The sequence below is a fragment of the Ranitomeya variabilis genome, chromosome 3 (genome assembly GCF_051348905.1).
Source record: "Ranitomeya variabilis isolate aRanVar5 chromosome 3, aRanVar5.hap1, whole genome shotgun sequence".
Classification (NCBI taxonomy): domain Eukaryota; kingdom Metazoa; phylum Chordata; class Amphibia; order Anura; family Dendrobatidae; genus Ranitomeya; species Ranitomeya variabilis.
In genome coordinates this window covers 54,072,288-54,099,810 of record NC_135234.1, presented here as the reverse complement: position 1 = coordinate 54,099,810, position 27,523 = coordinate 54,072,288, and the positions used below count along the sequence as shown (strand labels likewise).

Below are 27,523 nucleotides of genomic sequence, written 5' to 3'. Positions count from 1 at the left end.
ACCTCGAATGGGTTGGTGGACACTAAAAAAGGCCTTAAGTCTTGGGACACACTGAAATATTGGTTTGGGGAGTCACTAAAAGGGGTGTATTGTCCTTAGTAACCTCCAAATGGGTTCAGTGGTCTTGGAAGCCTCTAAAAAGGTATTTTGGTCTTGGGAACCACTGAAGTGCGAATTAATCTTAGGAGCCACATTAGATATGTATTGGACTTGGTACCTTCTAAGGGAGTAAAAAGTCTCTCAAGAGCTTTGGACTTTGGTGCTACGAAAGAGATGCATTGGTCTTGGGAGTCACCTAAGCAATATTTTGGTCTTGGAAGAAATGGAAAGTTTGTACAGGAGAAAGGTCCCATGTTTAATTGCTCTCGGGTCATCCATTATGCCTATGCTTGTAAAACGATCTAAAAAATTATTTCATGATGATTCTTAGTAACCAATTATTTTAAAGTATGCTTTTGTACTCAAACCTTTAAAATTCACTGTATGTATTTTTCATTGTGATTCTCTAGAGTTAACAGTCCATGTTCATGCATATTCATAAGCTGGCAACTAATATTTATATTAATGATGTTAATAATTACTAGCACTTAGAGGAGAATTTATTTTAGAGGACTGGCTTCTATAGTGTCAACACGTTCTTGCACTCCTCCATCATAAACCGTGCAAAACATGAAAACCAGGCCTGCGATGAAGGTGAGGAGACCTCGCTGACTTCATACAGTTCAAGTGTACACAATTTATAAAGAGATTTTTATGGTTATTCCCATTAACATCAATAAATCAAAGTAATTCCCCAAAATAATCGTGTTACTCAGCGTCTGTCGCATATAACCCCAATGCCATTTCCAAGTCGGCCTATAAATCTCACAATTACACAAATAATAACTTTATTAGCTGAATACTATTTTTTAAAAGATTGGATTACTGTGAAAAAGAGCTTTAATTTACCCAGGCGTTGGTGGGCAGACAAAGGCGGCAGTGTTCCCGACGAGCGGCCTCTATGGTTATGTCACATCCAGCCGGCGCAGGGGTTATAAATGTCAGCATTAAAGTGATAAGCCAAACTAACAAAAGGCAATATGATGAAATTAAAGCAATATTTTGTCTAAGAGAGCACTTCATAGATCACATAATACAGAAATGCTAGCCAGAAGGTCCGGGCTCTATGGAACCTTCTACATTACCTTTATATTTATGTCATTTTTAACCCCACAAATGCCACAGTGGCTGATATCAGGGCAAGAGCCAGATTAACCAACATTAACTTATGGAAGGGACAACAACTTACTGTACTTTTAGAAATAGTAACTGTTTTAATCTATCAATCCATGTATCTACACTGCATATATATATATGTGTGTGTATATATGTCTATCTATGCCTATCTATCTATCTATCTACATTATCTTTCTTCATTCCTCTTCATCAGAATATCATTCATTGGACTTTTCCAAAACACAAAACAAAGTTGGAATAAAGAACAAAGAAGGACAAAGTGTGAAGTCAGCAGACGACAAGGGCGATGTTCTTTAGGTTGGGTCATTCCCAGCCCCCTAGTTGGCATTACTACATTGTGTATTGGTGACTTTAGCTGCACAGTCTCTTCATTCACATTGTGATATCTTACTCTGAACATTGTTTCTGTGCTGGCAGCCATGACAGAAAGCTCTTGAATTTGTTTATTCACACTTGTTTTATCTGTTTCCATGCGCTGTCATGTAACCTTTGGGGCTTGGAAGATGGATGATGAAGGCGAGGGCCATGAGCGGGTTGAGGTCATGGTGTCGCTGGATCTCATTAACTATATCACTCTAGGAAAGAGACTCTACAAAGGTCACCTCAACTCAGCACAGTCGGAAATGTGATGAAGGAATGCTGAGGTGAATATAATTACACTTTGGTCAACTCTATCTAAATATGTCAAAAGGAAATTAAAGGTGAATTTACTCTTTGTATTCTCCAAGTCACCCCAGAACCTGTTTTTGGTTTGTTCTTTGCGTCAATTACATTTTTATCATTATACTATTATTAAATAGTGCAATTTACACTAATCTTGATTCATTGCTTGAACCCAATGCTGTTACCTTGTGAACTATGGCCTCCGTAATCACAAGGGTGCTGAAGGTAGTAGGAGCATTTATAGGATCATGCGTCCATTACTTGCAGAGAAGCAGAGGAATAATGGAAACTCCTAAACCTACATCTCTAATGGAAAACTTGCTCACCTATCAGTACAAGGAACAATATCATTAAAGGGGGTCATCATGGCCACCAAAATGGCTATTAAAATTCTGTTCTGGAGTCCACCAGAAGTTCCATTCTTGCACTGGAAATGACACAAACCCCATTGAAAGCCTGATAGATCCCACAATAAGTCACCCAAAACTGATTTACATCAGGTCCTGGCCCAAATGTTGAGATAAAACCATCGAGACGATCTCCAGCTTTGCAGAACTGAAGTCATATACATTGGTTGGCTTTTGAATAGACCATCATATTTGACAAAGGGGACAATACTCATGATATAAAAAGTAACTTTCTGATAGCTCAACTGCAAGGGTATAATTTAGTAGACAACATTGCCTTATACATTAACTATCTCACATGTTAGAATATCTGTTAATTCACTTAAAGGTACTCCAACAGCACAGAACAACTGTTCAAACCAAGTACAGGTGCTCAGTTTCTCACGGCATGGTCAATCACTTAAATACACCTTCTAACCTGCTTTGTTTCCATCCATCTCCACCCTTCTCTGGCTGTATGTGTTAGGTGTCGAGTTCCCACCGCAGCACAGAGGGAATCTCGAACCATGTCTTCTGGCGGTCTCCCATTCATCCCCAGCTGCAGTGGAGTCTGCTCAGCAGAGACGTCGGTCCCAGCATCTGGCTCAAGCAGATACTGTGCATTTTTTTACAACTGCCATTCCAGGCTCAGCCTTTGTAACCAGCATTGATCAGCGGCAAGCAGACATTCCAGGGACTAAGTCCTGCTTTTCATCTACTGAGCATGCCCACAGGACAACCTCTCATTGGAGGTCGGAGTTCACATGCTCAGGTCCTGTAGCGGCTCCGATTGGACCACTAGGAAGGTCCTGGAAGGCTACATCTATAAAAGGCTCGCATGGCCGCTCTGCCATGCGCTACTATAAATTTGTAATCGTGTGTATGTGTATGTATGCCTGAATCTGGTGAAAGCCCTGAATCATACCCATTCCTAGTGTTGTTGAATGTGCTTGAGTGATTGACCAACATAGCGCCAGATTGTGCCATCCAGGGCCAGGCACGAGTTTACTGCGTCAATTTGCAGCGACGGCACAATTAGTGCGCCGTGTGGAACTAGTGCGCTTTCCTAGCCCTAGTTAGGGTGGTTAGTGGCATCTGCCAGTGCGGCGCTGTATGCACTCTGTGCAGTAAATCTTTAATTAGTCCTGACAACCGGTCAGTGTAGGGTGGGAACTCCCGCTTCATCTCAGCACCTTACTCAGGGCGTCCTCAGTCGCAGGCTCAAAAGCCACCGAGGGTCAGAGCGAAATCAATCACCAGCATAGTGGGGGTGAATTTCAGGGATCCCACTAGCGTCCATCTGCTGCACCCTGTGACTGCTAACATGGCTCAGCGTTTCCTTTGTTTCCCTGTGACTCTGTGAAGCAACAGAGCTCGCATCAGTTCATACCGGGTGACGGAACCTGTGTTTTTATGCACTCGTAGTACCACCATATAGTGCCGCCATTACCTAGCAGCAGGTTCCAACTCTGCACGGTGGACCCCGGGCTGTGAACGCACCTTATTACTATCTTTATAATTATTCGGTGCTTTCCGCCAACCCTAACAGTATGTCAATCAAAATAGAGGAGTGTATGGAGACAGAGGGAAAACAAGAGAGTGTGAAGGTGTATAAAAAATGAGTGAAGCACCCAATGGCGGGACTTTGAACGGTCATCCTATGTTGACAGAGTCCTTTTAAGGGTGGACCTAAAGTTTTGTCATTTTTACGTCAAATTTAAGAAAAATGGAGAAAAAAACTATACAGATCAAACTGTAATTACATCAGTGTTTTCTTCAGATACATTACAATAAGGGGTTCAATACTGTACAGGTGGAAAGGATTCAGGGAGTGCTAAAGAACTAAGAGGTGCTTGCCTTCACCCTTAATGGCAGCAATATGCATAAACATGATCATAAATGGAGGAAGGGTCCATGACGGCTGGGCTCCAGCACCAATGAGAAAGTGGTAAAATATAACTATTACTGTACTATTTAAAAACATGGTGAGAAAAACGCAAAAAAAGATTAAGGATCCATAGCTACACCTATGAATAAGGGTTACTAACCCAAAACGTGTAATGTTATGGATTCTTAATCTTTTTTAAAATCTTTTTTTTTGTTGTTTTTTTTCTCTCTATATATTTAATTGGACAGTAAAAGTTCTGTTTTAGCATTTTCATATTGGTGCTGGAGCCCAGTCCTCATGGACCCTTCTTCCATTTCTGACCTGGATCCCAGCCTGGTGTGTTCCTACACTGCCTGCTCCACAGCCTGACCAAACAAGGTCTACCAGGGTTCCTATGTGAATACAAGTGGATTTCACACTAAATTGGAAGTTGAAATTATTACATTTTTTTCCTTCCTTAAAAAATAACCATACCTGTCACTAGGTTCTTGCTGCCCGAGCCATGGGCAGAATGAATGAGAGCCTGGCTGCGCGACTGTAGTCAAGCATGTTTTTTAAGTAAGAGGCCTGACTAGTCCGACACAGGCCCTGCCTCGCTTCTCCTTGCCCTAGACCAGTGTTTCCCAACTCCGGTCCTAAAGAGCCACCAACAGGTCATGTTTCCAGTATTTCCTTAGTATTGCACAGGTGACAACTGCATCACATGCACAGGCAATAATTCCATCACCTGGGCAATACTAAGGAAATCCTGAAAATATGACCTGTTGGTGGCTCTTGAGGACCAGAGTTGGGGAACACTGCCCTAGACTATAAGGTCTCTTCCTAATTCCCAATGTACAGACATGGAAGAGACTTGTCCATCAACTGGAGCAAAGTGGGATGAAGCTAACCGGGGGCCGAGCCGGACAAGTCAGGTCTCTCCCTACAGTCTCCGGACAGTTTTTCAAACTATTCTTCCTATGAAACGCCATAAAACTAGCTACAATCGCTCAGCCAGACTCTGCTCCATTCTGCTATGGTTCGGGCAGCATGAATCTAATGATAGGTTCACTTTAATATATTCTAAAGTACAGTTAGAAAAGAAGAATTCCACAACAATACAGAACTAGGACAATTGCCATGTTCCAAAAGATCTCTGAATGCAGCATTAACTTCCATTTTTTGTGATTTGTCCCAATGTCACAGTATACATAACACGACATGTACAATGTTATATATCCTTTTCAAGCAAAAACTCAAAGAAATCCTCATCCACCATGAACGGAAACACAATCCTAAATACTCAGTGCACAGAACACAATATTTTCTATTTGAGTCAATGGTTCCCAGGAGAAGAGACCACTGACCGATCAATCTACTGAACAAAAATGAATGTGCAAATTCTATTTTTACTTTCTGGGGGGGGGGGGGAAATCCTAAATGCATTTCCTTTTATAACCCTCCCTGACCTCGGTGCTGAAACCTTATTAGTGAGAGATATACTCAACATTGTATCTCAAGCTAAATCCAGGACTGGACAAGGCAAATAAATAAAAATCTCGAGACTTCATTAATTTTTCATATATTTTCATTTTGGCCACAGCACCCTCTTACCCTGGTCGATAGATCAAGCTGCTGCGATACATTTAACACCTGGGGCTATGACTCCAGTCTCCGGGGGGTGCCATTGACTATAGCCAGATGAGATGCTTATTTACAGTTATTTACAGTTTTAGGACTATAAGTTACGTTTTTTGGTATCAAAGTACATTTGCTTCTATCTATGGAGAAAATCAGAGTCTTGTGATATTATTGTCAATTTCAGATGATTTTTAACTCCTCGCTCTTTCATTTTTCGTAATACTTAAAAAAATAATTAAGATTATCGTTTTGTTTGTGAATGACTATTCTTGATGCTGTTTTTAGGAGTATTGATATCGAGTATTAAAAATTAGATAAAGCAACATAAATTCTAAAATAAAAATAATAATAATGTCTTAAAAGTATTAAATAGAAAATGTGATTCAAATGTAAAAAAATAAATAAATAAATTGAAGTCTAACTGTTTGGAAAATATATTAAAAAAATGTAAAATAAAATAATGTGATACAAATGTAAAAAAAATAAATAAATTGAAGTGTAACTGTTTGGCAAATATACTTAAAAAATTAAAATAAAATAATTTGGTACACATCAATGTATTTATTTTTTTACATTTATATCACATTATTTTATTTTATTTTTTTAAATATATTTTCCAAACCGTTACACTTCAATTTATTTTATTTTTTTACATTTGTATCACATTATTTTATTTTATTTTTTTAACATATATTTCAAACAGTTACACTTCAATCTATTTATTTTTTTTACATTTGTATCACATTATTTTATTTTATTTTTTTAACATATATTTCAAACAGTTACACTTCAATCTATTTATTTTTTTACATTTGTATCACATTATTTTATTTTGCTTTTTTAAACATATTTTTCAAACAGTTACACAATTTATTTTTTATTTTTTTACATTTGTAAATGTTTGGAAAATATATTGAAAACATTAAAATAAAATAATGTGATACAAGTGTAAAAAAATAAATATATTGAAGTGTAACTGTTTGAAATATATGTTAAAAAAGTAAAATAAAATAATGTGATACAAATGTAAAAAAAATAAATTGAAGCGTAACTGGAAAATATATATATATATATATATATATATATAAAAAAAAATAAAAATAAAATTCGTACACACAAATTGTTATTGCTATCTATCTAGCTTTAAATCAAAAAGAAGAGGAATAATATTACGGATTGGAAGAGCGCGATATTAAAACTCAACTAAGAGCTAGGCTATTATTGTGTCAGATGGGGATCTGTGCTGTGAATCCCCAAAGGGCACAATTGAAGAATTCAGTCAGCTATGCTTCAAAGGCTGAATGAAAAGTGAAGCAGCCTTTCTTTCTGGGCCCATGGAACCATTACAGAAATGATGTTTTGGTTTTAAATAATGTTCTGTGATCTATCTCCTAAAAAAATCTATCCCGCACTTTTATTTCACAAGCTCTAATGGTGGTTCTCACTTCAGTGGTGACCTTCAGACGGCTTTTTTTTGTAGACGGGGTTGTGAGATCAACCGGAGGGTTCTAGTAGGGTTAGTCTTAATGTCTTAGTGTTTGCTCAGGACACATTTGAATTGCAAAGTCCACAGAGCAATAGCAACCAATAGATCAGCCGAAATAAAGACAACAATGCTTTCATTATGGAATGACAGGGATTTTCTAACATTTCATTAAAATTCTGCAGCATTTCGATACATCCTCATTGTCCTGGTGCAAAATCTAACTAGATTTACTACCCCGAATTCTAACATTTTCTATAGACTACACTGCGGCCCCAGACTGGTCGATTCGGTAATGTACAAAGGAAGGAAATAGAACCAAAAACTCGACAAAGATTTAAGGAATTTTATACCTTTCGCAGTTCTCCAGCAGGAGACGTCTACAGAATACAGGACTTGGTTTTGGCAATCTGTATTCTGCCAATTTAACCATCTGGGTATGTGGGTATTAGAATACAGACAGCTTTAAAAGGGAAATTAAACAAAATATTTTTATAAGCCATGGATATATTTAAAGGGATTTTCCCACAAGTACATTTTAATTAAAAGATCATGGAATAATAATAAGTTCCACAATTGGATGTGTTTTAAAAATAATGTTCCTGTGCTGAGATAATCTTATAAATGTGCCCCTGCTGTGTACTGTGTAATGGCCGTGTCTCACCGTACAGTAGCATGGATTGATCACACCACATCTGGCTGATCAGATCAGGCTGCCATGAGAGGTGGTGAGTTCTCCTTTAATGGAAGTCTTCAAATAGAGGCTGGACAGACAGACATCTGTCTGAGACGGGTTAGTGAATCCTGCGTTGACCAGAGGGTTGAACATGATGACTCCAGATGTCCCTTCCAACTTTACCATTCTATGATTCTATGATCTCCTGGGAAGGGAGGAAGCAAAAAAGAGTATACCGACAGGACAGCATAGGATTACAGCTGATTCTTCTTGTGAGGCAAAACATTTCCCTGCCTGTTTTTAAGCAATGTTTTCCCTTAAATAAAGAATCAGCTGTGATCCCCTGCTGTCCTGTCTGTATACTTTCTTTTGCTTCCTCCGCTGCCCAGGAGCTGTGGTGTGATCAGACCATGTTCCTGTACGGTCAGACACAGCCATGACACAGTACACAGCAGGGGCACATTTATAAGATTATCTCAGCACAGGAACATTATTTTTAAACACATCCAATTGTGGGAAATATTATTATTGAAAAATGTATTGATTTAAATGTTGGACAAAATTAACTTTGTTTGTAGTACAACCCTTTTAAGATCACATTTGTGGAGTCCATGACTACCACCCAGTAGCGGACAGCAGCTGCACAGTGGCCCAAAAGGTAAAGGGGCCACTTTCACCTCCAAAACAGGTGTAATTGTGCATTATGATGAGATATTGGACTGCAAAGGGACCATGTAATGTTCTTGCAAAGGTTCCCCTTTTCAGACTGTGTCCATCACTGCCGCCACCTGCGGAGGGATGGTTTTTTTTGTGTGTAGAATGTTGTGTCAGAGTTTCCTATGATTGAATAGATTTCAGGAAGCTAAATTTAGGAATTAAGAAAATTTCAACAACGTAATACTTTAAAAAAATCACAATTACTTTTGGGTGTATTTTCCCTTTGAAGGCTACTTATTAACAGCTTAACATATTTTAAATGGAGGTTGCTTAAATATGCATTTATGAAGCAATTAAATAATAAAAAAAACCTGTTACCATTTAGCTGCTGTAAAGCACTAGTGCATAAGTGTTACAAAGCAGTGCTCCTGCCTGTGTTTGTGATTGCTTGTTCTTCTCTCCCACTCCATTCTCTCAGTGTTAAATATAGCAGCCTAGAGAGTGAGCTGTAAAGAAATCACTAGTGTGGGTCGGGGATAAAGCATATACAGTCTCAAGGAGGGCAGAGAAAATATACTATAGAAAAGGAGGAAAGCAGATGAATAGGTAATATATGCTGCATGCAAGCGATGCTGATACTTGAGCTAGTGAAGATAGTATCACTCTTGATACACACAGACCCAACCTCCATTCTATAAGACTGGGAGGGACCGTCTTGCAAGGGACCAATCAGACGGCAAACTGCATATCGAACGTCTCAAAATCAATGAAGGAATAAAGATTGCAGACTAAAACTTAGATATCTCTCTTCTTTATATCTTCTCTTGACGCCAATGTTTTGAATAATGTTTTGTTGACATGTTGGCACTTTTTGAGCCATGCCCATTTTCCCTTAGGCACTCTACTCTCCCTTTTTAAGCTGTATCCTTTCTAAGACACACAATAATATTGATGCGAGGTATGTAGGCCTGTATTATGTCACAAGCTTAGAGATAATTCTGACGTATTTAGCTTACTTAGTCTCCCTAAATCAGCTTTGTTTAAAGTGATCCAATATATCGACACTGTATTCGGAATTTATACAAAAATGGCAAAAGACTTGACTTACAGGCGACTTCCAGGGATGCATTACGACTCATGGCTTCACCAAGGTAATTCCGGGCAACGCAGACATAGCTTCCTTCATCCGGTTTACTCCTTCGCCCATGAACAATGCGTAAGAAAAATAAAGATCCGCTGGGGAGCAGCATGCGATGGGAACGGGGATCATCTTTGTCAGTTTCTACTCTTTCTAGGTCTTTGTACCACTCGATTGTTGGCACCGGTCTGCCTTCTGCTTTGCAGTTCAATGTAGTAGGCTCTCCCTTGGACACAATTACATCTGACGGATGTTCTACAATCCGAGGAGGAAAATCTTCCTGACGGAGTCGAGATCCTAGAGGCAAATAAAAGTAAATAGTTTAATGACATTCTCCAAACACAATTACAAGTCATTATCAGTCAGATGGGAATACCCCTACTCAGGGCAATAACTGAGACAATGATTAAAGCAATGGGGGAAAGTCTACGAGTATGGTGAAATTCCATCAATCCAGTATTATTTATCATGTGGATCCATAAGATCCATAATTTCACTAATGCTAGTGTCAAAGAGCTATGACAACGCTTCCAACACTGTCTGTGCACTCTCCTACAGAACCAAAGATATTCTACGGTATACAACGCAGGATCAGACATGATTAGTGGTACACTGTAGATCTCTCCAAATAAGTGTTAATTTTCATATTCAGGTGCTGGACTGCACAAGCATGTCTCTAGACCTAAACCCTACTGAACATCTGTGGTACAAGAAGAAGTCGGTATCGTTCAAGAAAAACATGATTTTCATGCAGGACAATGTTCCATCACATGCCTCCAACTACTCCACAGCGTGGCTGGCCAGTAAAGGTCTCAAAGAAGAAAGAATAATGACATGGCCCCCTTGTTCACCTGATCTGGACCCCATAGAGAACTGTGGTCCATCATAAAATGTGAGATCTACAGGGAGGGAAAACAGTACACCTCTCGGAACAGTGTCTGGGAGGCTGTGGTGGCTGCTGCACGCAATGTTGGTCATAAACAGATCAAGCCACTGACCGAATCTATGGATGGAGGCTGCTGAGTGTCATCATAAAGAAAGGTGGCTATATTGGGCACTCATTTTGGGGGTGTTTGTTTTTGCATGTCAGAAATGTTTATTTCTACATTTTGTGCAGTTATATTGGTTTACTTGGTGAAAATAAACAAGTGAGATGGGAATATATTTGTTTTTTATTAAGTTGCCTAAAAATTCTGCACAGTAATAGTTACTTGCACAAACAGATATCCTCCGAAGATAGCCAAATCTAAAAAAAAAAAACCCACTCCAACTTCCAAAAATGTTAACCTTTGTATGAGTCTTTTGGGTTGATTGAGAACATAGTTGTTGATCAATAATAAAAATAATCCTCTAAAATACAACTTGCCTAATAATTCTGCACACGGTGTATATATGTATATATATATTTACTTACCCACCTATCTACATTGAGCCCATGGTGTTGAACTGTTCTCTCCACATGAAGACTAGTACTACAAACATTAAGTCTAGGAGCCCCAAATTTCAGATTTCTTTTTTTAAATGCGGTTTAAACTAAAAATTTGCTCTCTGGTTGTTTTAGGAATGAAGATTTTTTTTCCTTGAGAGTGCAAGTCACGGATCCAGCAGTGCTAAACATGTCCTGTATGCGTACCTCTACGTAAACCCATGGATATCACGGTGACGTTCCAAACAGCTAACCCAGCCCTGCGCCAACCGTAAGCTACGTCTCATTTAGGGAACTTTTCTGAGTGTATCTGACATGACTGCCATCCGCACTCCCCAATGTTAGTATTGGGAACTTTCTAAGTGCTATTAATTGGCTGGGAAGTTATTGTTGCTCAGTAATTTGTTTGAGGAGTGGGAAGAAGGCGAGAAGAAGACGCATTCACCATCTCACCACCATCTGTTCCAAGGCAAATAAACAAGGAGTGGTGCAGCGGTGCATGTAAAGAGCAGGTACTGGCGGCACTGCACTCCCTTCCCAGTCTGAAGGAGAGGAAGCAACCAGCTGTTCGGTGAGTGTGGGAAGACCAGCCTGGGGGACCATAACTGGTTCTAATTATTACTGAACTGTACCATCCACTGGAAGATTCCCTGCACAGCGGAGCCGGCTGCATTGTACCATCTGTCATCAATAAGATGGAAACACTATCTCTTTTATTGAAAAATTCATGATATCCATCTGCAAAACTTTCACAGATATATCGCTGGTGTAAAAGTATCAAAAAGTTACTATTTTTCTGTACGAATACCTGTAAATTGGTTACTACTATGCATTATCGGTAAATTATAGATATAGAGAATTGCATAAATAACAGCTTCCCAAAAGATGTCTATTATTGTAAGTGGACAGTGCTCAGGATTAGAGCGGATGGCCCCATTTGCAGCACCCCGTAATCTGCCCATGTCACAGCAGGGACTGCCATACAATAGCCTGTGCTCCGTCTCAGGACATAGGATCTGGCTTTCCTGGACCTTCAGTGTACATTAGCATTAGGGGGTGCAAAACCTGCAAGGCTATGTTCACATGTCCAGTGATTGTCCATAGGAACGGATCCAGCAGCAATCCGTTGACAAAAGTGCAGACACAACTTTTTTGTCCTCCTAAAAAAAAAACAGATCCATTTTTTTTAACATTGAAGTCTAAGGAAAACTTCTGTTAAATAGCCGTCCATTAGTCTCCATCTGAGACTGATCCAGTAAGCAAAGAAGGGATCCTTTTCAAATGGTAGAAAAATGAATGGCAACTTGTCGGATCCATTTTCAAAGTTAAAAAAAAAAAGTGGATCCAGTTGAAATTAGCTTTTTACCGGCAGACAAAAAAGTTGTGTTTGCACAACTCTGTCAACGAGTTGCTGCGGGATCCATTCTAACAGATGATTACTGGACACGTGAACATAGCTTTAGTCTTCTCATATGGGTCAAAACACCCTACTGGCTTCCCCTAGGCTACCATTACCCAGGTGTCATTGCAACCCCTGCACCCCTCGAAAGTTACACTCCTGGGTACATGGGTAGCAATTCCCTATTAGGTGTCTTTTAATAAGTGTGTCAGGACCTATTATGAATAGGTCCCTTGTCCTCTCTGTGATCCACTGCAGAGGAGGTTTCCTATCTCCTTACCCAATATAACCTAGTATTGTGCTCTTTTTTGTATATATTTTTTTGTATATGAGCAAGGTATTGCATTAGCTTAGGTATCCATGGTTATGGCCACTAACAGCTAACTGTCACTATATGAGTGATCGTAACCGTGGATAACTAAGCTACTGCAATGCCTTGCACATGAGTTAAACAATATAGCTTATCAGAAGAACTATACTACAATTCTAATTGGAGATATTGGTTAATATTATTATTATTATTATTATTATTATTATTATTATTATTACACCTACTACATATTGGGATAGGATCTTGAAGATGGGAATACCCCTTTAAAGGGAACCTGTCACCCCCAAAATCGAAGATGAGCTAAGCCCACCGGCATCAGGGGCTTATCTACAGCATTCTGGAATGCTGTGGATAAGCCCCCGATGTATCCTGAAAGATGAGAAAAAGACGTTAGATTATACTCACCCAGGGGCGGTCCCGCTGCAGTCCCGGTCCGATGGGCGTTGCTGTCCAGTCCTGGTCCTCCCATCTTCTTACAGTGACGTCCTCTTCTTGTCTTCATGCTGCGGCTCCTGCACAGGTGTACTTTGTCTGCCATATTGAGGGCCGAGCAAAGTACTGCAGTGCGCAGGCGCCGGGAAAGGTCAGAGAGGCCCGACGCCTGCGCACTGCAGTAGTTTGCTCTACCATCAACAGGACAGATAAAGTACGCCTGCGCCGGAGCCGCAGTGTGAAGACAAGAAGAGGACGTCATCGTAAGAAGATGGGAGGCACCAGACCGGACCGCGACGCCCATCGTACCGGACCGCCCCCTCAGGTGAGTATAATCTAACTTCTTTTTCTTACCTTTCAGGATACATCAGGGGCTTATCTACAGCATTACAGAATGCTATAGATAAGCCCCTGATGCTGGTGGGCTTAGCGCATCTTCGATTTTGAGGGTGACAGGTTCCCTTTAACATCAGGGCTCTATCACCACATATCACCACATCCACGACTCCTTGTTCTTCTTTAGTCATTAATGACATTGACTGCATGTCTGTGGTCATTCTCCTGCGCAGATTTAATATGTGGCCAGTCGCCTCCCTGATGGTACTCCATGATGGATCTGCCTTCGTTTCCTGAAGACACCAAGAAATGATGTCGTTACCCTAGATGCAGTCACCAATGAAACAGCAGATGGAAGACAGGTCCTGCTTACTTAGATTCAAAATCAGAAAATACCTGCCTGTGCCATCAGTCCAGAACTTGCAGCATCCAGAGGGACCTTGCCACACCCATCTCCTGTTTGGAGAAGTCTGGGCAGTAGTGGTCTTCATGGAAGAATTGTGGCCACAAACCCCACCTTTCGACATGGAAATAAGGTAAAGTGATGCAAGTATGCATAAAAATATAAGAACTGTTATGTAGAAAAATGACAGCGGGTGTTATGGACTGCTAAGTGGTAACTAGAAGGCAACTTATTAATGAGTGTCTGCAGACAACTGTGAAATATGGTGGAGCTTACTGTGAATCTCGAGGCTGCATTTAAGGAAAATGGAATTGGGAATTTTTGTCAAAATTAATGGTGCCATTAATGCTGAGAAATACAGGCAGATACTTAGCCATCATGTAATACCATCAGAAGGTACCGTATATACTCAAGTATAAGCCGACCCGAGTATAAGCCGACCCCCCTAATTTTGCCACAAAAAACTGGGAAAACTTAATGACTCGAGTATAAGCCTAGGGTGGGAAAGGCAGCAGCTACCGGTAAATGTCAAAAGTAAAAATAGATACCAATAAATACCAATAAAAGTAAAATTAATTGAGACATCAGTAGGTTAAGTGTTTTTGAATATCCATATTGAATCAGGAGCCCCATGTAATGCTCCATAAAGTTTATGATGGCCCCATAAGATGCTCCATATTAAAATATACCCCATATAATCCTGCATAAAGGTTAATAATGGCCCCATAAGATGCTCCATAAACACATTTGCCCAATATAATGCTGCACAAATGTTGATTATGGCCCCATAAGATGCTCCATAAAGATATTTGCCCCATATAGCGCTGCACAAACGTTATGGCCCCACAAGATGCTCCATACAGACACTTGCCCCATATAGTGCTGCACAAACGTTATGGCCCCATACAGACACTTGCCCCATACAGTGCTGCACAAACGTTGATTATGGCCCCATACAGACACTTGCCCCACATGGTGCTGCACAAACGTCATGCCCCATACAGACACTTGCCCCATATAGTGCTGCACAAATGTTATGCCCCATACAGACACTTGCCCCATATAATGCTGCACAAATGTTATGGCTCCATAAGATGCCCCATACAGACACTTGCCCCATATAGTGCTGCACAAACATTGATTATGGCCCCATACAGACACTTGCCCCATATAGTACTGCACAAACGTTATGGTCCCATAGATGCTCCATATAGACACTTGCCCCATTTGCTGTTGCTGCGGTAAAAAAAAAAAATCACATACTCACCTCTCCATCGCTCAGGCCCCCGGCACTTTCAATATTCACCTGCTCCTCGTTCCGGCGCCACTCCATCTTCAGCGTCTTCTGCACTGACGTTCAGGCAGAGGGCACGCACTAACCATGTCACCACGCCCTCTGACCTGAGCGTCACTGCAGAGGACACTTAAGACGGAGCGGCGCCCGGAACGGGGAGCAGGTGAATATCGCGCAGCGCTTCCCTCCCCGTTATACTCACCAGCTCCTGGCGCGGTGCAGTCCCTGCTTCCCCGGGCCGCAGCTTCTTCCTGTACTGAGCGGTCACCGTTACCGCTCATTACAGTAATTAATATGCGGCTCCACCCCTATGGGAGGTGGAGCCACATATTCATTACTGTAATTAGCGGTACCATGTGACCGCTCAGTACAGGAAGAAGCTGCCGGCGCCGGGGAACCAGGGACCTGCAGGGACCGCGCCGGGAGAAGGTGAGTATAATTAGACAGCCCCCGCTCCCTCTCCCCTGCCGACCCCTGGGTATGACTTGAGTATAAGCCAAGAGGGGGACTTTCAGCACCCCAAAAATGGGCTGAAAATCTTGGCTTATACTCGAGTATATACGGTATCTATTTGCTCCAAATTTATTTTGCAGCCAGACAACGACATCAACACACAGCCAATATCATTAAGAATAAGATGTCCTAGAAGTGATGACATGGCCCTCACAGAGTCCTGATCTCATCATCATCCAGTCTGTCTGGGATTACAAGAAGATGCATATTTGCTTAATCGACATCCACAGAAGATCTGAGGCTATTTCTCCAAGATGTTTGGAACAACCTTATTGCCAAATTCCATTAAAATCTGTGTATCTAGAATGCTTTATGCCTTTTTGAAGGCGAACACGGTTACAACGTATATTGCATCTTGTTAATTGATAAAAATAAACTACTAATACTTCTATTTTTCAAAATATTTTAACTTTGCAGCATATTTTTCATTCCTGCCTAAAACTTTTACACAGAACTGTATATCAAACATCTCCCAACAGAGTATCACAAAACCAGGTTTGTTTGTTTTTAAAGCCAATCATCTCTCATCACATATCCTAGCAGCACATCCGAAATAGTCAAATAGTAAGGGTTTGTTATACACCCATAACAGCTACATTTCAGCACTTTCTGTGGAGCCTTTTTAACTGCTTGATAAAGGCTCCAACGGAGTTGGTGTTGGTGAATAAAGGATCCTTACCATTTCACTATTTTGAATGTGCTGCCTCCATTTTTGGATTTTTGTATCTTTGATAGGAAGCTTTTCCAGTTTCATTGTTAAAAGTGATTATTATTCTTATTATATATTATTATAGTCTAATTTATTCCATGGTGCTTTACATGTGAGGAGGGGTATACATAATAAAAAATAAGTACAATAATCTTAAACAATGCAAATCACGACTGGTACAGGAGGAGAGAGGACCCTGCCCATGAGGGCTCACAATCTACAAGGGATCAAATCGATTTGATGCAAGTCAGTTCTTGGTAGACTTTTAGTGAATTAGCCGAACTCAGTGGATTTGAACAATTTTGGATTCGATTCACACAAATCAAAACAATATAAGTTTCTGCTCCCATTTTACACAAAGGAAAAGATTGCATCAGCCAGAGAACATGACCTTGTCAATATTGGTAGAGGCGGAGTCCGTATAAAATGGACCAACTTCAACTGTTAACATGTGTAATAAATTGGGCACAGTAGTGCAATGCAGGATGTGCTGTAAATGCTTTCATCATAATTTGGGAAAGTTATGAATGTCCTAAAATATGTGTGTTCTGTTCCTGATCTCAGCATTTAGTTGAGATGAATCTGTGCTGCACTTTATGCACATGTTCAATAGTGAGGTAGTGATGTGGAGTCGTAGATGAGATGAATCTGTGCTGCACTTTATGTACATGCTCAGTAGTGAGGTAGTGATGTGGAGTCGTAGATTAGATGAATCTGTGCTGCACTTTATGTACATGCTCAGTAGTGAGGCAGTGCTGTGGAGTCATAATTGAGATGAATCTGTGCTGCACTTTATGTACATGCTCAGTAGTGAGGCAGTGCTGTGGAGTCATAATTGAGATGAATCTGTGCTGCACTTTATGTACATGCTCAGTAGTGAGGCAGTGCTGTGGAGTCAGAGCTGAGATGAATCTGTGCTGCACTTTATGTACATGTTGAGTAGTGAGGCAGTGCTGTGGAGTCATAGGTGAGAGGAATCTGTGCTGCACTTTATGCACATGCTCAGTAGTGAGGCAGTGCTGTGGAGTCAGAGCTGAGATGAATCTGTGCTGCACTTTATGTACATGTTGAGTAGTGAGGCAGTGCTGTGGAGTCATAGGTGAGAGGAATCTGTGCTGCACTTTATGCACATGCTCAGTAGTGAGGCCGTGCTTTGGAGTCGGAGCTGAGATGAATCTGTGCTGCACTTTATGTACATGCTCAGTAGTAAGGTAATGATGTGGAGTCATAGATGAGAGGAATCTGTGCTGCACTTTATGTACATGCTAAGTACTGAGGCAGTACTGTGGGGTTGTAATTGAGATGAATCTGTGCTGCACTTTATGTGCATGCTCAGTAGGGAGGCTGTGCTGTGGAGTCATAGATGAGATGAATCTGTGCTGCACTTTATGTGCATGCTCAGTAGGGAGGCTGTGCTGTGGAGTCATAGATGAGATGGATCTGTGCTGCACTTTAAATACATGCTCAGTAGGGAGGCCGTGCTGCGGAGTCATAGATGAGAGTAATCTGTGCAGCATTTTTTGTACATGCTCAGTAGTGAGGCCGTGCTTTGGAGTCGTAGATGAGAGGAATCTGTGCTGCACTTATGTACATACTCAGTAGTGAGGCAGTGCTGTGGAGTCATAGGTGAGATTAATCTGTGCTGCACTTTATGTACATGCTCAGTAGTGAGGCAGTGCTGTGAGGTTATAATTGAGATGAATCTGTCCTGCACTTTATGTCCATGCTCAGTAGTGAGGCAGTGCTGTGGGGACATAACTGAGATGAATCTGTGCTGCACTTTATGTACATACTCAGTAGTGAGGCCGTGCTGTGGAGTCGTAGATGAGAGTAATCTGTGCTGCACTTTATGTACATGCTCAGTAGTGATGCAGCGCTGTGGAGTCTTAGTCTGAGTCATAGTGTCGGAGTCAGAGTTGAAGTTGGAAGTCAGGGAATTTGAGGAATCGGAGGTTTAGCTTACCGACTCCACAGTCCTGGGTATAACAGAGCCAATCAGTGCCATAGCCGGAGTTGCAAGGCAAATGTTTTATTCCTCCTAACCAGTGTGCCTTTGCCACTCTCTAGGTCCCTTTCACCAGTCCAATATTACACCAAATATTCCCAAAGTACATTTATTTTGCAAAAAACTGATGTAATTCAATACATTTTCTGTATTGCATGTCTATGTGACTGTAAGCCTCTCATGAACTCAAAGCATCAGTTTAGCTCCAGACTATTTTACGTTACAGTTCAGGTTGTATTTCCTGATGAAAGATCCAATTTATCATCCATCCGAGCGATCACAGGGAACAAACTTTGTAACCATGGATTTCTTCCATCTAATGAGAAAACCAATCCTATTATTACATACTGCACCCGGTGGAAATAAGGACAGGTATTCTGTGAATTTCTATTAGAATTAATGACACTTCTAAAAGTGTAGCCTTACCGTAAAAATGAATCCAACTGAGTTTGATACACTTTATAGGCAACTAATGATTTCTATCCTGTTTAAGACACCAAAAATCAAATGTGACCAGTAGAAAGCATGGCTTGATGTCACAAAACTTCAGAGCAGTTTACATGAAGCCATCCAGAACGGAAGAATGAGAAAGCCGAGACATTCCAGTGCACAGACTGAGAGGAGTAAGGACATCTACTTGGTGTACTGAGCCGGAGTAGTCACATTTCCTACGGTGCGGCATAATTGAAAGTGGGGTATTAACCAGTTCACCAACCTAATAGATACGGTCTTTACCTCAGTTCAACGCTTTCCCACTTCCTCACCTCTATTTAAATGGTAATGCTCCTCTTTTGAATTGATAGCGGCTTTTCTCTTTAAAATAATTGAGTGTCTCTTTAAATTTTCCATTCCCAGGCTGTCATCCCGAGTAAAAGGCAGTGTGACTAAATAATAAATTGAACACCAAATAGATATCCATAATGATACACTTTGCTTCTTTTGTATCCCAAAAATGGAAAACCATTTTGTTCCATACTATCGATAATGTCACAGAATTATGGAAAATGATGCGTATTAAGGATGCAGGTAGAGACAAATGACATACAGTATGGGTTCGATGTTATATAGGAAGGGAAAAAGAGAAAGGAATGATGATATATGCTGAATTATTTTCCATTGTTCGATATTGTACAGAACATGTTTAATATATAAGGGCAGCATGGCTGGTTTCTTGAAGATTCCACGATCACTTACTGTAGATCGTTGCATAATGAGCAGGCAAATTTTGAGAGTCAAATGAGGATTTCTTACTATTTAATAAATGTATTTAAAACCTGGTGATCTAGGATCTAAGTGAAGCCAATGGTAAAGTCATATTATCTTTTGGTGTCTCAATTCTAAGTGTAAGGGGAGCCAGGAGATTGGGACTCTGGACAATTGCCCAATTTGCCATTGCCTAAAAAAGTCCTGAAAAGTTGATTGCTAAGCAGTGGCACTGATCAAATATTTTTTAGTAACACTACTGTAGGAGACACTACCAGATCCCCATAGTCACATGATGGTATAATTTCCATATATAGGACAGGTGGCACACATAGGCAACATGTCACTAGCATGGATCAAGCACCCAATAGACCATTGTCTACATTTTATTTCCTCCCTCTTTCCTTCATTTCGTCCTACTTTCTATTGATTTATCTCTTTCTGTTTGGAACAGAAGCATGGGCCATTACCAAACAGAAGCAATGACCTTTACCAAACAGGAGCATGGGCCATCACCAATCAGAAGCAATGACCTTTACCAAACAGAAGCATGGGCCATTACCAAACAGAAGCAATGACCTTTACCAAACAGAAGCATGGGCCATTACCAAACAGAAGCAATGACCTTTACCAAACAGAAGCATGGGCCATTACCAAACAAAAGCATGGGCCATTACCAAACAAAAGCATGGGCCATTACCAAACAGAAGCATGGGCCATTACCAAACAAAAGCATGGGCCATTACCAAACAAAAGCATGGGCCATTACCAAACAGAAGCATGGGCCATTACCAAACAGAAGCAATGACCTTTACCAAACAGAAGCATGGGCCATTACCAAACAAAAGCATGGGCCATTACCAAATAGAAGTATGGGCCATTACCAAACAGAAGCAATGAAGTGGATCGCCCCCCAAGGGCCATGGGGTACTCAGTACCGGGTCCTTCAGTTCAAAGGGGATGTCACGGTGGCTGACCCGGTCCGTGGCCCTGGGACGTCCGTGTAAAAGGGAAAGGTCTGTAAAGGGATAAAGTTTATGTTCGTGATGCCACCTGTGGTATTCGGTCAGGGTGACCGACGCCTAATTTGGTACAAACCCTTTAGGACTCGTAGAGGTACGCATGGCACGTATGACTTCTCAGCTTACAGAGACTCCCGATTCCCATCGTACATTCACACTTTACTTATTTTGATTAATAAAATGAATGACTTAAACTTTCCTACTTCCATATGTTGCGCACTTCTCTTCCTGCATTTGATGGACACGATCTGTATCTCAGAAGGAGCCCTTAATACATAATCAGAATTTAATAACAATGATTTCACAGCAAATTTCAGCCCAACATCTGTTACTGCTCAGAAGTTGTAGAGCTGATTGAATAATGATTCAGAGATCTTCATTTTGCATCCTCGCTGCACATCAAGGACCCGGCTTCTCCCTCCAGTAAATTCACTATACAAAATGCCGTATGTTTCCCTCCCGTCCCCAGGCAGCCTTTCCTTTGCTTTCTCTCTCGGTAAAACACTACAACGATTTCTCATGTCAGGCTGCAAGATGGTGTCCTGCTTCCATGACTGGTACAGCCAGGATGAGACTCAATGCCTTCTGGGTGCCCAAGCCAAGTAAGAGCCGGTGCCAGCACTTTACTAGCTAGGAGCATTCATTCTATCTCCAACAAAGAGAACATTTACCCGACTGCAGATATTTCCTGCTTTCTTATAAAATGAAGTTCTCTTCTAATTATTTTGTCTATAACATTGTATTAAGGTGAAAGGTCGATGCATCGTGGAGTGGAAAATCTGGAAAATCCTGTGATAATACAAAGCAGGAAAATCGCTCAGGTTTGAAGCTTGCAAATGAGTATTGATTCAGAACTGCATATATACCATAACTACATATGCCGCTGTTAATTGATCACAGGCCAGGTATTTATTAACATGGGATGAGCCCAGTTCAGCCAGTGCAATATCGAAGCAGTTTCTGCATACTTTTCATTTGATCCCATATATATATATTGGATCAAAGAAAAAGATCCAGGAATGGTCATATCCTATGAAAGAAAGTCTGCCTCCATATTTCACAATACAAACTAAATATATCAATCAGAGCTGATGAGACTGGTGTGCTTTCTTTTAAAAAACAAAACACGTAGACATCACTGCATAACCTTTTGTGAAAGTGTCATCTCAAACTTTTCTTACCTAGCCTGATTGACAGCTCCTCAGTGTTCCTCCTCCCTGCTGAGATCTCACACTGCTCAGTATAAACTGCACCTGTCAGTCAGGCTGGGTGCATGGAGACTGAATACACTTGGACCCATGAACTCTCACTTTTTAGATGGACTCTTTAGTATTATTATATAGTTGTTCAGACATGGATTTTCAAAGATTTTTAACAGATCTATTTAATAATGTATGCAGGTTATATTGTGAAACTTGTTGATTTCACAATATAAGATCCACTTTAAGGTGTTGGATGGAGAAAACTGCAATAAAAAGAGCAGTAGTAATATAAGAACTGGTTGTAGAAAATTACTTCAAGCTAGAAATTAGAAGAGCTCACAAAATTTGTTTCAGACCCCAAAGCATATTAAACATAGGGGGAGGAATGGGCTATAAAAGGTTACACTATGTCCTAGGCTCCCTACCCAGTATTCCATTTTCTTCAGATGGGTCTTTGGATTGGTCTTTGGTCTGGTTTGTCCATCAATGACTTGGACTCACAAGAAATGCAATGCCCTGATCACTGATCTCTATGACACGCATCATGGCCACATGACCACGTGAGGTCTATCAGCAGCAGAAGAACAACAGCAAAGACTGATCTTGAAAACCAAAGATCAATTTGAATAGAGGACTGAGTGGGGAGAAGCAACAGCAGAAAACATGAAGGATGGGCCTAGGGCATGTGAGTATACCCTTCTATTATTATTATTTATATATTTTTATTTTTAATATTTTTTTTTAAAACCCAGCATAGTGGTTACCATTCTGCCTATTTTGTGTGAATCAAATTCTGAAAATTTCTGAATTTTTTTTCAAAAATTTACAAGGTATTTCACTCAATGCCAACTATTCACTCAACTCTATCTCCAAGACTTCCCAGAATTATGGTTGCACAAATTAATATTGTTGGCTGCATCAGTTTTATGGTTCCCAAAATAGAATAGAATAGAAATGCTAGCCCCAACTATATTGGAGAATATGAGATTTATGTATTATGCTTTCAAGAGAGTTGATCGTAATGTTTATAGGCGGACACAGACAGAAAAGGGCCTCTGTGCAAAAACAATATATGGGCCCTTTGCAGCCCAAAAGCTTCTATAATACAAAATAGAACTGGCCTTGGAGGTAGAAATGGGCCCCCTTACCTCTTGGGCCCCTGTGCGACCGCACAATATGTCCCCCCCGGTAGTGTTAAATTACCATAGCTGATCAGTAGGATGGGGATAATCTGCACAACTGTTTGATCGGTGTGACCCTCACTGATCGCCAGGAATTGGGGCTTGTGTTTGCCATTCTTTCCCCAGCAGGAGGAGTTGAATATAGCACAAGTTGCACATCTGTAGCTCCATCCAAGAGTATGGCACTGACAAAGATCTGATGAACATGAGACTGGAGACCTCTGGAGACAAGCTGCCATTTTTTATTATGGGAATGGATATTGCCATAATATTCCCACATGGCTGTACCATATAGAGCCTCAATGATACCACCATCCTGTGGTATATTAGTCATATAATCTAATATTGCAGCTGCATACTATTGCAACGTACACATCATTTGTTGAAATAACAGTTCTAAGCATAGCAAAAAAGGAAACGATAATCTGTATAGAATGCCAATAAGGACTAATTTGGGACTAGTGGTGGAGGGTGAAGGGCACGTGTCATTTATCTCATGCTATATTCATTACGTGGCTCTCGTTAGCCCATTAGCCATATCCAGTTACATTACCCTGGGCTTCCACCTGCACCAGTGTATGGCAAGTATCCATTGATGCAGGACCTGAGATACATCAGGGCTCGTTAGACAGGGATATGTGTTTTGTGAGTTTTCGTAATTAGCGATGAATGCCATAAAAAGATCGTGTGATAAGAAGACACGAATCCTTTAAATCGCCATTTACTGGCTGCCGTCTTCTTATCTTGTGATTTCTTGGAGAGTGTTTGAGGATATAAAGGTCCTGTGTTCAGCACAATTGAAGACGTCTTTATTCTCAGAAGACTCGAGTCTCGAATGATTCGTATGTGTAGATGTGCTTAACTAGGTCTTGGTTAGCATCTTCTATTAGTCATTCTGTTAGATATAATGGAGCTATGTAAGAAAAAACGACATTTCTAAATTTAGTGCCTTCTGCCGTGAACAGCATGATGCGGTACAGCTATAGCGCTGCAACCATTCAGTTTATTATTCTATGACCTAGATAAAACTGTGATTTAATGAGGACTCACATAGTAAATGTGCAAGAATGAATGAGTGCTGACTTTTTCTCTGCAGAGTGTACAAATATTCTATACATTGGGAAGTGCACTTAGGTTATAGAGAGGTAGGACGTCTGCTGTCGTGGCTGTAACATCACCATCACTTCATATTTTCCTCCACTCATCAATTGCATAACCTGTTATAGTTGGAGGATTATTGGATGCAACTTAGAGTTACCGGTATGTTATAAAATATCAAAACGTGCAAAGGGAATCGAAAAGAGTCTACTGGGCAAACAAACATGGCCTAATCTGCAATCCAGCAGTCTCCCCTGTCCGTCATGTTTTACTGTCACAAAGAACTAGTACTCCTGGTAATTGGATGTTTCACCTGCATATCTGGGTTAGTTATTTGTAAACCTGAACCTCAAATGGGTTGTCCAAAACTTGTCGGTACTCTTATGAAGCTACACTCCTGCTTCCCCTCTTTGCAAATCCCTTCACTGGCTCCCAATTTCTCAGCGTATCCAGTTTAAACTACTAACACTAACCTACAAAGCCATCCATAACCATTCTCCTCCATATATTTCCAAACTAATCTCTCAATATCTTCTCTCACGTAATCTCCAGTCCTCCTAAGACCTCCTTCTCTCCTCCACACTTATTCGCTCCTCACCCAATCGCCTCCAAGACATCTCCCAAATATCCCCCATCCTCTGGAATTCTGTGCCCCAACACGTCCGGTTATCCACCACATTTGGATCCTTCAAACGGAACCTGACAACCCACCTTTTCAAAGAAGCTTACAGCCTGTAATGATCACATGACCACCTCAACATCATCGGAGCTACTGCAACCCCGACCTACTGTCTCCTTCCCCATAATCCAGTAGAGTGTAAGCCTGCAAGGGCAGGGTCCTCTTCCCTCTGTATCAGTCTGTAATTGTTAGTTTGGTTTACTGTAAGTGATATTTGTATTTTGATGTAACCCCTTCTCATGTACAGCACCATGGAATTAATGGTGCTATATAAATAAATAATAATGATGATGATGATGATGATGATGATGATGATGATGAAGCCTAGTTCACAAACATACTGTGGTCAACAGTGACTGGGGTTTATATCTAACCCCATATAGAAGCATTCCTCCCATCAAAGGCTTTATCCTCTTAATGTATTGCAGTCATCATATTATATGACATTTTGTACTTACGATTGCTCATTTTGCCTTTCTACCCAGCTAATTCTTCTCTTTTCTAGGCTCTGTGTAGAAACAGGAAGTCTCTTGTCCCTGCAATTATCATACCCCTCCTTAATTCCTGACCCAGCTGCTAAGACCCTCCCTCCTGAAAAGGTCTTTTGCAGGTCACGACTTGTGCAGAGAAAATTGACCTCCTGTTTCTACATAGAGCTCAGAAGGATTCAACTAGTCTGTTTTTAATCACGTGATGTCATAGATCTAATGGAAAAGAGAAGAATGAGTTGGGTAGAAGGGAAAATGAGCAATTGTAAGTACACAGTGCTATATAATATGATAACTGCAATTTATTAAGGGCATAAAAATTTTGATAGGAGGAGGAATGCTTCTTTAAAAATGAGATTCAGAGGGAACTCACAACAACAGCCCTGAATGAACTAGTACTGATAATGAGGAAGATTGAGTCACTTTGCACTCTCTCTGGCCTCCATTCATCCTTGCACAGACGGACAGAACAGGAATGGAGGCCAGACCAAGTACCAAGTGACTCCATCTGTCCCATTATAGTGAGCAGTAATATGGAGATGACATTGGAATTCTTGCATCAATCTCTGGTGCAGTTTGGTCATATAGATTAGTACTGCCGGGTAGTGGAGCTCAGTAGGATCTGCAGTACCAGTTATGGAGTTCTGCTCCATACACGGTTTACATCCAGCCACTGGTGGAAGTGATAAAGCTGATTGTGGGACCCCCGCTAATCTAATATAGATAACCTATCTTACAGATAGCTTATCGGTATAAAGTAATGGACAACTCATTTTGCAAACAGTCTCCGAGAAATGGGTTATTAAAGTATGATAATTAATTTCCTACACCCTTAACTTTCCCAAAATACTGTGTTTCGTGGGAATATCAGACTTGCTGGCAATGATGTTCACCATCTTATTATTGCTCCCACAGTTGATTTAATCACACCAAGCTGCTTGCCTATTGCAGATTTGGTCTTCCCAGCGTGGTGCAGGGCTACAATTTTGTTTCTGGTGTCCTTTGACAGCTCTTTGGTCTTCCCCATAGTGGAGTTTGGAGTGTGTTTGAGGTTGTGGACACCCGTACACTGATAACAAGTTCAAACAGGTGCCATTACTGCAGGTAATAAGTGGAGGACAGAGGAGCCTCTTAAAGAAGTATCAGGTCTGTGAGAGCCAGAAATCTTGCATGTTTTTAGGTGACCAAATACTTATTTTCCACCATAATTTGCAAAATAAATCTTGCCAAATCAGACAAGGTGATTTTTTGGATCTGTTTTTCATTTTGACTCTCTCATCTTATGAGATCCTCATCCCAAATATGTGCCATAAATGTATAGTGGATTAGGGTCCTACCAATAAGACCCACATTTATCTCGAGAAAAGGGCTTGAGACGTACCACGATCATGGATGCAATTCTCATTGATTTCCATGATAATTCGGACCAATTCTCTACTAACTGCAGTGTGCAATGGGGCCCCATTCTTGAGAAGATACGGTAGCTTTGTCAAAACTTGCTTCTACTATACATTTATGGCATTTCCTATGTATAAACCATAAATGTATAAGACTGGGAGAGACCCTTAAATAACAGTTAACCAACCTGTGGTCCTTCAGCTATAGCAAAAACCAAAACTATCTAGTCTTGCAAAAGTTTGAAAACTGCAGATTAAGGAACATAAATTTCAAGTAAACCCTTTAAATCATGAACAACGACATGCCCTATATAGCCAATGAAACACATATATTTTCTCTATTTGGAGAGAACTAATACTGAGCAATATTTGATGGGATAGCTGACAAACAGTAGAACGAGCAAGTTCCTGTCCAGGATTAGTCCTCGTCCTGCGATAATGTGATTGAATGATAAATGCAGGCTGTCAAATCCCAAAGAATTTACAATGGAAAATACAGAGCCAAACAGAAAACCACCAGATTTTTCTCTATGGTCACAAGTGAAGGGTCTCGAGAGCAACGATCATCAGCTAAAGAGGAATCTTCAAGTCTTGGCAGTGTAACAGCATCTCGAGCCGAGTGATACTAAGGGTGAGATTTTTTCCCTCTGTAAGTAAC

The 27,523-nt window shown here is 40.7% G+C and overlaps 1 protein-coding gene across 16 annotated transcripts in view; it reads right to left on the bottom strand.

Annotated features, from left to right (window-relative positions):
- Nucleotides 1-27,523, bottom strand: part of ROBO2 (roundabout guidance receptor 2) — a 1,292,543-nt gene that overhangs the window by 542,877 nt on the left and 722,143 nt on the right. For all 16 annotated transcript variants that reach the window (XM_077294049.1, XM_077294050.1, XM_077294062.1 and 13 more), the window contains exon 2: nucleotides 9,718-10,044. In XM_077294049.1, the coding sequence (XP_077150164.1) occupies nucleotides 9,718-10,044 (327 nt within the window). The remainder of the gene's footprint in view (nucleotides 1-9,717; nucleotides 10,045-27,523) is intronic.